This window comes from Osmerus mordax, chromosome 11 (genome assembly GCF_038355195.1).
Source record: "Osmerus mordax isolate fOsmMor3 chromosome 11, fOsmMor3.pri, whole genome shotgun sequence".
Lineage (NCBI taxonomy): Eukaryota > Metazoa > Chordata > Actinopteri > Osmeriformes > Osmeridae > Osmerus > Osmerus mordax.
Window position 1 is genome coordinate 5,455,475 of NC_090060.1, and position 14,355 is coordinate 5,469,829.

At 46.6% G+C, this 14,355-nt stretch overlaps 2 protein-coding genes across 3 annotated transcripts in view; both read left to right on the top strand.

Annotated features, from left to right (window-relative positions):
* The first annotated feature begins 795 nt into the window (after positions 1-795).
* Positions 796-9,253, top strand: stard10 (StAR related lipid transfer domain containing 10). 2 transcript variants are annotated; one of them, XM_067246311.1, is made up of 7 exons: positions 825-938; positions 1,386-1,570; positions 4,942-5,089; positions 5,181-5,284; positions 6,935-7,052; positions 8,108-8,160; positions 8,788-9,253. In XM_067246311.1, exons 2-7 carry the CDS (start codon positions 1,412-1,414, stop codon positions 8,989-8,991), a joined length of 786 nt encoding a protein of 261 aa, XP_067102412.1. In that variant the 5' UTR covers positions 825-938; positions 1,386-1,411; the 3' UTR covers positions 8,992-9,253. The 2 variants fall into 2 exon arrangements, with proteins under 2 accessions (XP_067102411.1, XP_067102412.1); XM_067246310.1 differs by having other exon boundaries at positions 796-1,570.
* Positions 9,254-11,120: 1,867 nt separating this feature from the next.
* The window catches only part of LOC136951541 (arf-GAP with Rho-GAP domain, ANK repeat and PH domain-containing protein 1-like), a 29,423-nt gene continuing 26,188 nt past the window's right edge, over positions 11,121-14,355 (top strand). The window contains 1 exon segment of the mRNA XM_067245999.1: positions 11,121-11,208. The gene's annotated coding sequence lies outside the window, so the exon portion shown is untranslated.

A 14,355-nucleotide genomic window follows, 5' to 3' on the forward strand; every position in this document is an offset into this window, starting at 1 on the left:
ACTGGTTTGCTTTCTTGAGAGTGTAAAGAGCTGTTCGACATTCTCTCCACCTGAAGAGAAATATCCCCATGTGGTAGCTGTTCAAACTCTCTCTCACACACACATACACACACACACACACACACACACACACACACACACACACACACACACAAGCACACACAGCCAGAGCCATAGCTCAGTGCTCAGAGAAAATACGTCATTTTACTTTATTACCGTCTCCACTTCTAAATTGAACTGATATAAAACTGTTCGCTTTCCCAGACTCATAAATATACTAGAGCACGGGCTGGATTACCATAGACAGAGGCCCGATATCAACAAGAGAAAGGAATTCAATATGTCACAAACAGGTGCAACATGTTCCAACATTATAAAGGCTTCATTGTATCACTTTCGTCTTTCCTTTCATCTGTTCTTTACTTCTTCATTTGTGCTCTGTAAAAGTATTCAGTGAGTTATGAGTGCAAGAATATAATGTATTTCAGTTGTCCTAATACAGGTATATGAGTTAACTAAGTAGGCTTCTGGACCTCATTGTGTCTATGCCCAATTATTCTACACCTATACCAGCCGCTATGGCGACTCTGAGAACCGAGCTTGTTCTGTGAGGCGGAATGATATAGGATGGGAGGTAGGAGGGTACACGTCAGCTAATGGGACCAGGCGCGTTCCCGACGGGCCCTGACACAGGGGGAGTGTGTGCGTGCTTCCATGCGTGCGTGTTAGTGCGGGCAGAGGGGGCGGTTCCACCCCAATTGCCAATCTGAATTCGGTTGTCGGTGAATACAGCGCTCTCCCTCTCCTCCCGCATCTACCCTTTCCACGCCGCATCTACAGCATAGCCTGCGACGCTGAACCTCAAACACACAGCCGCTGCGGTGATCGGCAATATACGTTCATCTTAAGAAGAGAGAGAGAGAAAGAATACCTTTCAGGTCAATCTGCTGTTTTAATATCTCTTCTGGCGATAGACACGGAAACAAACGTCTGTGAGGAAAACTGCTGTGGACTGCGCCGGTCTAAAACTTCTTTGATCAGAAACCAGCTGCCAGTAATATTAAACAGTTTTGGTGTTCATAGAGGCGTTTTTGGTGTCTAGAAAAATTGTCTGTTTTCCTCGGGTTGAACGAATTTGGTTTCTAAGCCTGCACGAAGCGTCGCTTGCTAAACAAGACGCATCATAAGACGCGGTTTAAAGGTCGCGTATTCGGCATGTGTAAAAAAAGCTTCTTGTGAAGAAAATTTCATTAGAGGAGTAATTCAGCCAGGGGAGGAGAGAAAGGAGACTCTTTTCTCCGCCTACCGGCTCACCCCGTCCGTCTCAGGCCCCCGGGAACCCTCTCCCAAACCTCAGGCTATATCGTTTTCTTCCTGTTGAGCAGAGTTCAGCTGTGCCCGTTAACGTACGATGTCGGGTGAGGGTGTTTTGATACCAGACGATCGAGCGTTTGCCAGTTTCAAGGCGGAATGCCTGTGTGAGGAAGGCTGGGGTCTGACATACAACAAGGCGGGCACCACGGTGTGGACCCAAGTTCTGGAGTCGGAAAAATCACTACACAAAATCAAGGTGAGAATGACAGGTTCTGGCCACAGATGACTCTGAAATATGGTCTTGGCGACTAAGGCCACGGTTCTGTGCTTGACAGGATCTACTGGGGTTTAAAAAACTTTAGAAAATCACATATTTGATTGTTTGACTATGAAAACAGTAAATAATTACGTTTTCCATCCTCACATCCTACAAAGTTTAAGGCATAGAACTGGGTGTGTACGAGTTTGTGTACTTTGTCTAGAAGGCTGTGTATCCGGGTCCTGCAAACAGGTGTTGTAAGGGGGTTGTTTGACAAAGGGATAGATATATGTTCTGTGTTTGACTTTTGGGTTGTGTGTGTGCGCGCGTGTGTGTGTGTTGATGAGACCATGAGACCTTGTGTGACTTAAGACATGTTTGTGCTTGCGAGAAACGTGTGACTCATTAGTCCCAGGTGCTGTGTGGCAGTTTTCTCATCTAGATATCCTTACTCTGCTATATTCTGCATGTGTGTGTGTGAGGAGAGAGAGAGAGAGAGAGAGAGAGAGAGAGAGAGAGAGAGAGAGAGAGAGAGAGAAAAAGAGAGAGAGAGAGCAGTATGTAGCCAGACAGTTGGACTTATTTGCCTAATTCCGCAATGTATGTGTGCTTAAGGACAGTCCCTATCTTAACTGCACAAACATTCAACAATAATGTCAGGTGTGTGTGTGCACATAGCTGTGTGTCTGACAGGACCATAGCAGGACAGCTGGGCCTTTCCATAATGGCTTCACAAACAAGCTTTAAAGATAGAAGGGTGAAATGGCACTGGCCATAGTCCCTTAAACAACACACACAGCATAAACAAACCTTCACACACGCAAACATACACACAACCCCCCCCCCCCCACACCCACACACACACATTTAGCTTCTTGTGCAGAAGTGTGTTGTGGTTTGGGGTTTTCTATTGGTGCAACCGTCTAGGAGGCATGTGTGCGTGTGTGTGTTCACATGAGGTAATGTAGCCAAGGATGCTGTCCTGCTATTTATGGACAAGTAGAAAAGAATGGATGCTCTCCTAGCTGATGCATGTGAAAGGAATGCAATGCTCTCTTTGAGTCTCTCTTTCGCTTTCTTTCAATCCCCCACCCCCCCATCCAGCGGTGCAGTGGCCCTGCCGTGGTCCTACAGCATGAAAGAACAATAACACGCAAAATGCTGAGGCACTGAAAGCGAGGAGAGATGGGAAGGAAGGTTGGGGATGGGCGGAGAACAGGAAAGCAGAGAGGAGGGAGGGAGGGAGGGAGGGGGAAAGAGAAGGAGAGAGAGAGAGGCAGGGCGGTAGTGTGTTATCACTTTGCTGAGTGAGTTGGAACTGTGTGTCGTGTGTGTGTGTGGGGGCGGTTTATTTACTGGAGTTGTTTGAAAAGCTGTCAGACCAACCCCCCCACCTCCCCCATACCCACACACTGACACATAGACATACTGTAGACACACACACACATAGACATACTAGATACACACACACATAGACATACTGTAGATACACACACAGTGGAGGAGATTCCCAGGATGGGGATCTGAGGGAAGCCCTGCAGACACAGCGTTCCCCCGCTCTCATCCCTCTCTCCCACACTCCTCTCATCCCTCTCTCCCACACTCCTCTCATCCCTCTCTCCCACACTCCTCTCTCCCACACTCCTCTCATCCCTCTCTCCCACACTCCTCTCATCCCTCTCTCCCACACTCCTCTCATCCCTCTTATCCCTCTCTCCCACACTCCTCTCATCCCTCTCTCCCACACTCCTCTCATCCCTCTGTCCCACACTCCTCTCATCCCTCTCTCCCACACTCCTCTCATCCCTCTATCCTACACTCCTCTCATCCATCTCTTCCATACTCCACCACCAGGACCCTGCAGATGAACAGAGAGAGAGAAGGAAAGAGGAAAAGGATGGTGGAGAAAGGTGTAAACATGCGTGTGTGTGTGCGCGCGCGTGTGTGTGGGGGGTGTTGGCGGAGACGTCGAAAGTTGGGGGTTAAAGGTCAGGTCTCTCTCTTTTCTCTGTTGCCATGTCATCCTCCTCAGCCTCTCTCTGTCTGTCTCTGCCTCATCAGTCGTGGAGTGCGCTGGATTAGTTTAATAGAGTTAAAAGTTGTCCTTCCTCCTCTCCCTCCCTCTGGTTTTTCCTCTCCTGTTTCAGTCTGCCCTGTGGACACAACAGTTCCATTATTCCTCCATTGTGACTTTTATGCCTTGACGCACACACACACACACACAGTGTCAGTGCAATCCTAGATGTAATTGAGACTATCATCATACTTCATCAGTGAATGAAGTGCGTGAACTCTCATCCCCTGTAGTCCCTTCACCCACTGGCTTTCTATCCATTATCTATCATCCCCTCACTGTCCATCTTTTATCTATCATGCCCTCACTGTCCATCTTTTATCTATCATGCCCTCACTGTCCATCTTTTATCTATCATCCCCTCACTGTCCATCTTTTATCTATCATCCCCTCACTGTCCATCTTTTATCTATCATCCCCTCACTGTCCATCTTTTATCTATCATGCCCTCACTGTCCATCTTTTATCTTTCATGCCCTCACTGTCCATCTTTTATCTATCATCCCCTCACAGTCCATCTTTTATCTATCATGCCCTCACTGTCCATCTTTTATCTATCATGCCCTCACTGTCCATCTTTTATCTATCATGCCCTCACTGTCCATCTTTTATCTTTCATGCCCTCACTGTCCATCTTTTATCTATCATCCCCTCACAGTCCATCTTTTATTTATCATCCCCCTGTTATCTGTCCTTTATCTGTTAGGAGAGGAGGGGAGAGGAACTTTAATAGTGGTTGCTAATGGGTGTGAAATCATCTGTGACTGCAGGATAGCCTCTCTCTCTCCCCCCCCCCCCCACTCTCTCTATTGTTGTTCCGATATCTCCCCCTGGTTGTGGTAACCGTAGAAACAGTGTTACTCTAGGGCTGCAGTGAGCTGGTGCTCTGTCTGTCTGTCTGTCTGTGTGTGTGTGTGTGTGTGTGTGTGTACATGTGTGCCCATGTGAGTGTCACCCTCAGTCCTTAGATTTAAAGCCTCCAGTACTGGCATTATTCTAGACCCAGAGTTTAACAATAAAACTGGCGCACCCACACATTCTCTCTCTCTCTTTCTCTCTCTCTCTCTCTCTCTCTCTCTCTCTCTCTCTCTCTCTCTCTCTCTCTCTCTCTCTCTCTCTCTCTCTCTCTCACTCACTCACTCACTCACTCACTCACTCACTCACACACACCCATCTAGGCTCTCTCAAACCTGTTTACGTGCAGTAGCTGTAGTGACACGTCAGTGTATGTTTGTGGGCTTCGTAAGTGCTCGCATGTCCAGTAAGTGTGTGTGTGTCTTTTTTTCTTCCCTAGTGTCGGATGGTGTGTAAAGATGTGTCAGCCGAGGCCATGTACGACGTTCTTCATGACATTGAGTACCGGAGAAAATGGGACGCAAATGTGATCGAGACCTTTGACATTGGGAAACTGACCGTCAACACAGACGTGGGATATTACTCATGTACGGCACACACACACACATACACGTTAATGTTGATCATAATGGTGTTAACACAAGCACACACACACCTGACTAACCGGCTCTCTCTTAGGGAAGTGTCCTAAGCCTCTTCGAAACCGTGATGTCATCACTCTAAGGTCCTGGCTACCAATGGGAGGAGATTACATCATCATGAACTACTCTGTTAAACATTCCGTGAGTAGAAGCAAGCACACACACACATACGCACTTACTTGTTGGGATTGAAAATAATTGAATAATAAATAATAATAATAATAAAAAAACAACACAATACAATACCACACACACATTGACAAGGTTTAAGCGCCTGGAAGTCTGTGAATGTGTGGCCCGGCCCTGCTCTGAAACTGAACTCCTGCTCCTCGTGTCCTTGAGCGGAAAGGCACCACTCTCTGCTTCAGACACAGTCATCAGGTTCCACAGGGCACTGTGAGGGCTAGGAACAGAGCATGAGGCCTCTAGGAAGTGTGTGTGTGTACAGCTGAGTTTGGAACCAGGCCCACAATAATGATTTTTACTGCCCATAGGAGAAACAGGGTGAAAGCCTTTCTGTGAGGAGATAAAGCACTTATAAGCCAGGTCTCTCTCTCTCTCTCTCTCTCTCTCTCTCTCTCTCTCTCTCTCTCTCTCTCTCTCTCTGTCTCTCTCTCTCTCTCTCTCTCTGTCTCACACTCACTCACACACACAATCAGTCTCTTGCATTCTCTCTCTTGCTTGCCCTTTCTGTCATTCGCTCTCCCTGGTACAGGCTCTCTCGCACGGTACTTTCTTCCTCTCTCTGTAAGTAGGGGGACGTTTAGGGAAACGTCAAACTTCTCATGTGACCGTAAGCTCCCCCAGCGTACTTCCTCATTCCTCAGCATTAATGAGCTGCACACTCTGATGAATGTGGAAAGTGGAATGTGTACATGTGATTAAGGGTGCACTTTGAAAGGGCTTTCATTGGGGTTGTTGTTGTCAGAGAGAATGCAAGAGTAGGTGAATGCTGTGAAGGGTACTGGGCACTATAGTGGTCAAGAGGCATGCCTGTAGAAAGTGTGTTTGTGTGTGCTAGAGTCCTTTCCTTCAAGGGCTCCTGATCCATGTCCACTCTGTGTGAGCGGTGCACTGCTCTGCATCATTAATCTACATGCTCCAAACACGTCAGCATGTCTCAAACCTTCTGGTGCCAGGAACTGGAACCTTTTCATCTGGTTGAGTTCAACCAAATTCTCAGCCGTTCATGGGGGACTGCTTCTCCTTTAGTAACTGATTTTTATTTCTCTAAAAACGCCTAAAAATGTAACCTATACTTTTATCCAAAGCAATATTCGGGTGGGGGGGGGGGGGTTGAATCTTGATTTGCTGTCAAATATCTAGCCACCAAGCCATTAAATGTCATAAAATGACGTACTTAGACTCTTAAACTTTTCTGTCCTTCGAGAGGTCATTTGTTGTACAGGAGATGTAGACACACGTAAAAAAACACATCAAAGTAACAAAACAACAACACAACCAAACAATCTCAATATCACCTACAGCAACCATCATAAATATCATCACAGTCCAGGCAGACATTGAAGGTGCATGTCATTAACTGTATGCCAACAATTTTTATAAGAAACGAAATAAATAAATAAGTAGTATACTGCACCTCCCCTGTGTTTCACACCCCCTAGTGTAGACCATGTATTTCCCAAGACTTCCCATGGAAATGGGTAACAATAAATTAAAAAACACTACTGGAAACACTACTTGAATTACCAATGAAAATCGGTCAAACCCTTGCCTTACTCAGAAGGAGATGTCTTTTCTTGACAGCTATTCCACCTGTGTTTCCTGCAGAAATATCCCCCCAAAAAGGAGTTGGTACGAGCAGTATCTATTCAGACGGGCTACCTGATCCAGAGTCAAGGACCAAACCACTGCACTCTGACCTACCTGGCCCAGGTGGACCCGCGAGGTAACACACACACTCATGCATGCGCACAGGCCCAGTTCACATGCATGGTTCATACTGGTTACCTTGTTTCTACAGAATGATCTGAGGACGGGGGAACATCCCTCCCTCCCTCCCTCCCTCCCTCCCTCCCTCCCTCCCTCCCTCCCTCCCTCCCTCCCTCCCTCCCTCCCTCCCTCCCTCCCTCCCTCCCTCCCTCCCTCCCTCCCTCCCTCCCTCCCTCCCTCCCTCCCTCCCTCCCTCCCTCCCTCCCTCCCTCCCTCCCTCCCTCCCTCCCTCCCTCTCTCACTCACTGTCAGTCTCTCTCATAAGCGCTGGTAGCTGTGTTAACCTCATTGTTGTGGTTTGGTCTGCACATTCATCTGCTGCATGTTATTGGAAATGCTAAGGCGACGGACAGCCAGTCAGCTAGCATGTACTACTTATTTATCTAGCTAAGTTATAAACCGTGGTAAAACCTGTAGTTTACTTCTTGTTAACACAAAACGATGCTGATAAATTGGAGGCTCTTTTTGCAGTAGTGCTGTAAAATCCCTGGTCGTTCACCCTGGGATCCTGATTCCAGCCAATACAATCGTTTTGTTTTTGGTCGCTCTTTTTTTAACAAGATAACTCTAGGAGATTAACCCACCATGAAAGAATGAATTAAAATAGCTTGACGTGCTAAGTGTGAAAAGGGTCATTCAAACACCCTTACTCTACAGATGCACAAACAAGGTATAGACCAGTACACAGCTGTTACACCTGTCACAGCACTGTAGCTATGTGGGTCCACTGGACTTCAAACAGCATTCATCACAAAACCCTTTATTTGTATATCTGTAGAGTTTGGGCTGTGGTGGTCAATTGAATTTCCTTTCTTCTGCGGCTTCACAAACCATAACTTAGCACATAAAACAGTTCTTTGGTGTCACATCTTTTATCATGTTTACCGTAGCTGACCATGGTGTAAGAAACAACCCCTCTCTCTTTCTCTCTCTCTTTCTCCCTTTCTCTCTCTGTCTCTCTATCTGTGTCTGGTTCTCTCACTCTATTTCTCTCTCTGTCTCTCTCTCCAGGTTCCCTTCCCAAGTGGGTTGTCAACAAGTCTTCCCAGTTTCTTGCTCCCAAAGTAAGTGCAGAATGCCTGGTCCACATTGAAGGCTGTTAATAAATGCTCACACAAGCACGCACCCCCCCCCCCCCCCCCCCTCAAATATCCAGTCCTGCTCCCCAACAGTAGGTTTGAGAAGGGACCATAGGGTTCTGTATGTTTCAAGATGGGTTCTTGTAGAGAGATGACCAGAATGAAACCCGGCTTCAGTGAGGTGTGTGTGTGTGTGTGTGAGTTTAATGCATGAAGTGCTAATCCAGCAGTCTGCCTGTCAGAACTGGGCAGCAGCAGCACATATGTATTATTAATGTTTCCTCCCACGCTCTGCTGACCTACACCAGTGTGTGTGTGTGTGTGTGTGTGTGTGCGCGAGAGCGTGCCGGTTTGTGTGCGTGTGTGTGGCAAAAATAGGTCATTTGTTCTCAAGGGAACATCATCATAAAAATGGAAGCCCTAGATGTTTTCAGTCTACAGACAGCATACATACTCAGCAACACACACACACACACAGTCATGCTGTATACACAGATTATATATGCTTGGGTATTGTTCAAAACTGTCAGCTGTAAGCTCATGAAAATACTTCTCTTGGTTTGAGTGTGAAGTATATTTTCCCTTATCGCGAGTGTGTGTGTGTGTCCACAGGCCATGAAGAAGATCAACAAGGCATGTTTGAAGTATGCCGAGTGGAAACAGAGACACAACCCTGGCTTTAAACCCTGGCTTTACCCTGAGCAGACTACGCTACCCAGCATCCACCTCTCTGATCTGAGCATCCAGCATGCTGACAGCCTGGAGAACATCGACGAGAGTTCCCTCACTGAGACACACGAAAGAGACAGCGACTAACTACTGACACGCACACACACACACACATCTCTCCATAGTGTCTGTTTGCCCTGTTTGTCATCTAATATGATGTGTCTGGGTCACTTTGTCCTGTGTTTACATCAGTTATGCAGATTTGTAGAGGGCAGCTTGAACACACAATCACGCACGCACACACGCACGCACACTACTTGCTGAAAAGCCAACATACCCACAGGTGTGCTGTATGATCACTGGTGATGTATGAATGTATGTAAAGTTTCAAACTGAAATACATATTCCTACAGAGGTTTTCAAAAATGCCCGTATTCCGAGTCTTTCTTTCCTTGCATGTGTGTGTGCGAGCGTGTGTGTGACAGAAGGACAGAGGGTGTGAGAGCACACAATAGTAAAATATGGTTTGTAAATGACCCGATCAGTGAACAGATTGTTCTGGTCTCATTCTGTCTTCCCCATGTCAATCACTCAAACACACACACATGCACATACACATACAAAACACAATCTCTGACAGACACACACCCCATTATGAGAACAGCTGTACTGACAGAGGTCAGAGGTCAAACAGCTTGCAGTGATATTGATCAACAGTCCCATCAAACCCACATGTATGCACAAGTGGCGAAACACACAACTGTGTGTGTGTGGCCTAGATCAGAATGAGAATCCCCAATTGGTTGGCATGGCAACTCCCTAGTGAATTTAGCACTACTGGGAGATAGGGAGGGAGGGAGAGGGGGGGGAAGGAGAGGGCGAGAGGTAGGGAGCAAGGGAGGGAGGGAGGGAGGGAGAGTTGATATGCCACTCTTGACATTAATTTTACCTTCCTGTTGTCTCTGTGTGGTTGAACTGAGCGCATGAGAGGGACAGTGTTCATCTGAGGGACCTTGGTGTGTAAGGGACAGTGTCTGTCGATGAGAGAGAGAGTGTGTGTGAGGAAGAGACTGTTTGACACTGTAGATACTAACTCACTAGAAAACACCCCAGATATAACCCCTACCTTTACTGAGGTGCAGGGAAACCTGCCACACTCGCCAAACAGACACACACACACACACACACACTACTAGACTCTGCCTCGACTAGACTCTGCCTTTGGGCCATTCGCTCAGCCAGCTAGTCTCTGTGGGTGTCAGTGTGTGTGTGTGTGTCTGTGTACATTGGTGCTTGTGCCAGAGAGAATGAATCTGTGTGTGGTGTGCGTATGTGTTTCAGAGGAGAATGTGTGTATACGTGAAAGTGTGTGTGTTTTAAACTGTATGGCTCAGTCTCATTACAGTGTCCCATCGACCTTGCACCATGGATTATTGCACAAGTCTTGTGTGATAGCATCCCTGTATGTGTGTGTATGTGTGTGTGTGTGTGTGTGTGCAGGGAGAGGGAGACACGCATGCAGCGTGATGGCCTGTCACAGTCTGCCACCCCCACACGGAGCCAACCCATCACTATCTATGAGTCACAGTGTCTCCTCCCCTCCTCCTCCTTCCTCTATCCCTCCTCGTCATCCCCCGTCTACTCTCCTCCACCTGCACCTCCCTTCTCTACCACTCTCTCCTCCATCCACCATCTTTCCTTCCACCCCCTCCTAACGTTTCTCCTTTTTTCACCATCCGTCTACCCCCTCCTGCACACCAACGAAGCCACAAAGTCAATCATTTATGAAGCCAATGGCTATGCTCTAGAGTTGCTCAATATTTTATAAGACGGTATAGCCTAGCCCACTGTCTGTCCCTATGACGAGTGGGAAGTCTACTGCGGAGGTGGGCCCTCTGTGGCACTTAGCTGTGTTCAGGGGCGCCATCTCAACATAATGGTCGCCTATTGCCCTCTCGTGGTTCGCCTCGTGAACTACCGTAATACGTAGCCCGCAAATCCGTTTCCAGAAATGGGCAGTCCAGCTCCAGGCAAGCAATATTCGCAACAAATTTGTACTCCTGTCAACTAGTAATTGATATGGGCATAGCGAATCATTGATTCAGGCGCCCAAGTAGGCTACATAAACCACCCAGTTTGAATGAGAAATTGAATAAAAAACTGCGAATGGAACAGCGGACATCTCGGACTTGGGTCCCCCTTCATCAAACGTCACGTGACCGCCGCGGAAGTTTTTCTGTGGATTCTTTACTTGTTGCAATGTTTTCTAGGCGTGAGAAAATGTTATCCGGTCCGCGAATTGAAAACAACCTTTCTTTGAAACAACCCTACTAGAAAACGTGTGTCTTTCTTCTCTGAATAAAGGTATGTGTAGGCTATTTTATTTTATTTTAATGTGTGATGCAGCCTAAAACGCTGAACAATTTAAACAATTCGTAACTTTCTATTTTACTTTATTTTACTGTTACATTAAATTGCGGCACTTCCATTTAATTAAGTGGACAAAAGCTTAATGTATTTCTAAAACAATTTAAGTAGGAGAAAGGTCTAGGGCAGGCTATGCAGTTTCAACCTGTTGCGTTGCTGATTGTTCTTATCGGTGGTCTGATGTAGTGGAGGCTAATCGGTAAATCAAATGTTTAGATCAAATAAATAGCTTATGTGTTTTATCGTTACAATTGCTGGCTAAAGTACGGTCAGATCCCAGTTATTGATCGGTGTGTACAATTCGAGGGTTTTGTTTGTTTTCATGGGAGCTAGGACTCCGAGAATGGAATGCTGACGCGGTTGTTTATCCCGCTAGGATTCAGTATTCTTAGCGGATCTCGCGGCGATTTGGGTCTCGTGCCTCTTTCCATTTCTGGTCCTTTTTAGGTGTTTTTTTTAGTTATGTCACTGGTTTGTGATTTGCAGTTTCTGTTGATAGGTGTTGACTTCTTTTGGGTGTGTGTGTACTTTGTGTGTTTGTGAATCCAGAATCAGTGGTCCGCTCACTCTACCACGACCATTCATTAAGGGATATTGGCGATGATTACGATGAAGAAGACCAGTAGCCTAGGCCTATGTGAAACTCGGCTCCTTGAGTGTGTTTTTATAATTGTTTCTGTGTGTGAGAGAGACTTTGAATTCAAAGATACAAAACTGCCAGCTAACGAACAGTTCCACCACAACTGCCATTTGTGTGTGTGTGTTTGTGTGTGTGTGAGAGAGAGAGAGAGAGAGAGAGAGAGAGAGAGAGAGACATAGACAGAGGGAGAGAGCGAGAGCAGTGTGTAGAGAAAGGAGTTTCTTCAGATTACCTCCCCATCAATGGAAACCATAAATGGACATTGATTAAATGTGAACAGAGTTGAGGATGAGTCAGTGTTAGCAGTGACTCCAGCTGTAGAAACAGAGTGGGCTTTATATGGGGACCATAAGTCACAGGAACAGGAAGTGCATTCACTCTGACTCATCTGTAAAGAGTCAAGAAGAGGAACAGGGATACAGAGGACTCAGTTTGTGTGGTGGGGTTCTCCAGGTTCTAATGCTTGTTGCAGGCTCCTGGTCTCCTGACAGAAACAAACGGCAAAAGAAAAGGCAGGGGGGGGGGGCTGTGTGTTGTGTGGAGCCAGGGTAGGGAGTGTGGGGTGTATGGGGGGGCTGTGGTGAGGGTGATTGGTGAGCCATGTGCAGACTCAATCACTTGAAGACATTTGGTGCATTTGAGTTGACATAACATTAAGTAACCTACATACTTAATGGGACTGATTCTATGGTTTCATTGAAGTGTAATGGCCAAAAACAGTTTGTGAGTATAACAGAGCAAAAGTAAGGATAGGTCATATAGTAACTCTATGTAGAATTGAAACTGTGTGTTTGTGAGAAGATGCAAATGGAATTTGGACTTTTTCAGCACCTATATGCCCCCCCTCCCTCTCTTTCTTTCTATACCTTCTTCTCCCTCTTATGTCGTTGTGGAATTTCTTTCTCACAGGGTTTTTAGAGTTTGTGCACTGGTACTGTACATTCCTTTTACTCTGCAAATCGGGCTAGTAATCAGAAGGTTTCCGGTTCGATTCCCGGCCGTGCAAAATGATGTTGTGTCCTTAGGCAAGACATTTCACCCTACTTGCCTTGGGGGAATGTCCCTGTACTTACTGTAAGTCGCTCTGGATAAGAGCGTCTGCTAAATGACTAAATGTAAAATGTAAATCCCTGAGTGTGGGTCTGTCTTTGTGTTAGTGTGCTCAGTGGGCATTCAGTTGTGAAGTCAGGTTGTAAATGTGTGACAGGAGGATGTGCGAGTGTGGTCTGCATCAGTGTCTCATCATCAGAGCCATGATCACCATGGCTCCTGCCAACAGTGTGTAGCATCGAAACAGCTTTATGAGAGAGGGATTTTAAGTGTGTGTGTGTGTGTGTTTGAAAATGGACGTGAGATGTGAGCTCAACACCTCCCCCCCCACAGACACACACATCTATAATGTATTCCAAAGAAAGAAAGTAAATGTGTGTGTGTGTGTGTGTGTGTGGGGGGGGGGGGGGCTGTTTGCTTGCCCAGTCCACAGAATACACCATTGCTGCAGCAACACAGGGACCCTGTTATAGCCAGTCCACTTAGGGAGAGCAAGGGAGATCTTTTTTTGCATTCCTTCCTTCCTTCCTTCCTCACTCGCCCCTGTTTCTCTCACTCTCAGTCTAACACATACAAACACATAGGCACACATACACACAGTGTGACCTGGCTTGTGTCCTCATTTCAGCACTATGGTGCAAAAACAGGCCGGAGAAGCGTTAAGTCAGCATGTGTGGGTGTTTGTCTTCCGTGAACACAGTAGGGTTTAACTAGCATTTTGGCTGTATTTTGTGAAGGGCTGTGAATTGTTCAACTGTTTCCGAGTTCCCCAATTCACTGAATCAGGAAGCACACTTGGTGAGACAGGGCGGGGGAAAGAGGATGAGCCCATGAGGGCAAGAGAAGGAGAGCTCTGTTGAAGGCTTTCTTGTACCTATGATGACGTAGTAAATGCGGCAGGCTTGTGTTGCTTAGGCGGCCGCCTTAACTGAAAAGTGCTGCGGGAAACCCTGCATGTACATGTACCTTGAAGTTTGTGTGTGTGTGTGTTCTGACAGTCCTTTGAATGGCGAGCCATCCTGTACACCCACGTTGACTCAGCTATTTTTGGCTGAGCAGACTTTATCCACTGTGGCTATGTGTGCCTGCCCAGTGTATCAGTCCGATCCTGGCTTCTGGTCTGTGGCAGACTTGAGGAACGTTCAGATGGGTGGTGCTCTTGTGTCACATCCAGGTGTGAAATATTTGAGCTGCTTTGAGGTTAGCACCTCTCTGGTTGACGGAAAGGGTTTTCTTTTAACCTAACTTGTATTTCATTTGGAGATACGATCACGCTTTTAAACGATACAAATGTCTGTATAAGGTTGAAGCTGGCACTAGTAACATTAAGAGAACAGGTCGTTAACCATGAACTGCAGAATGAAGTCAGACCAAACAGGGTGTGTATGTGCATA

What these genes read in the sequence shown, in the direction of transcription:
- stard10 (XM_067246310.1), top strand. Translation starts at nt 1,412, where the DNA reads ATGTCGGGTGAGGGTGTTTTGATACCAGACGATCGAGCGTTTGCCAGT. An exon ending in ACTACTCTGTTAAACATTCC is followed by an intron (nt 5,285 to 6,934) that starts GTGAGTAGAAGC and finishes TGTTTCCTGCAG; the next exon opens with AAATATCCCCCCAAAAAGGA. An exon ending in CCCAGTTTCTTGCTCCCAAA is followed by an intron (nt 8,161 to 8,787) that starts GTAAGTGCAGAA and finishes GTGTGTCCACAG; the next exon opens with GCCATGAAGAAGATCAACAA.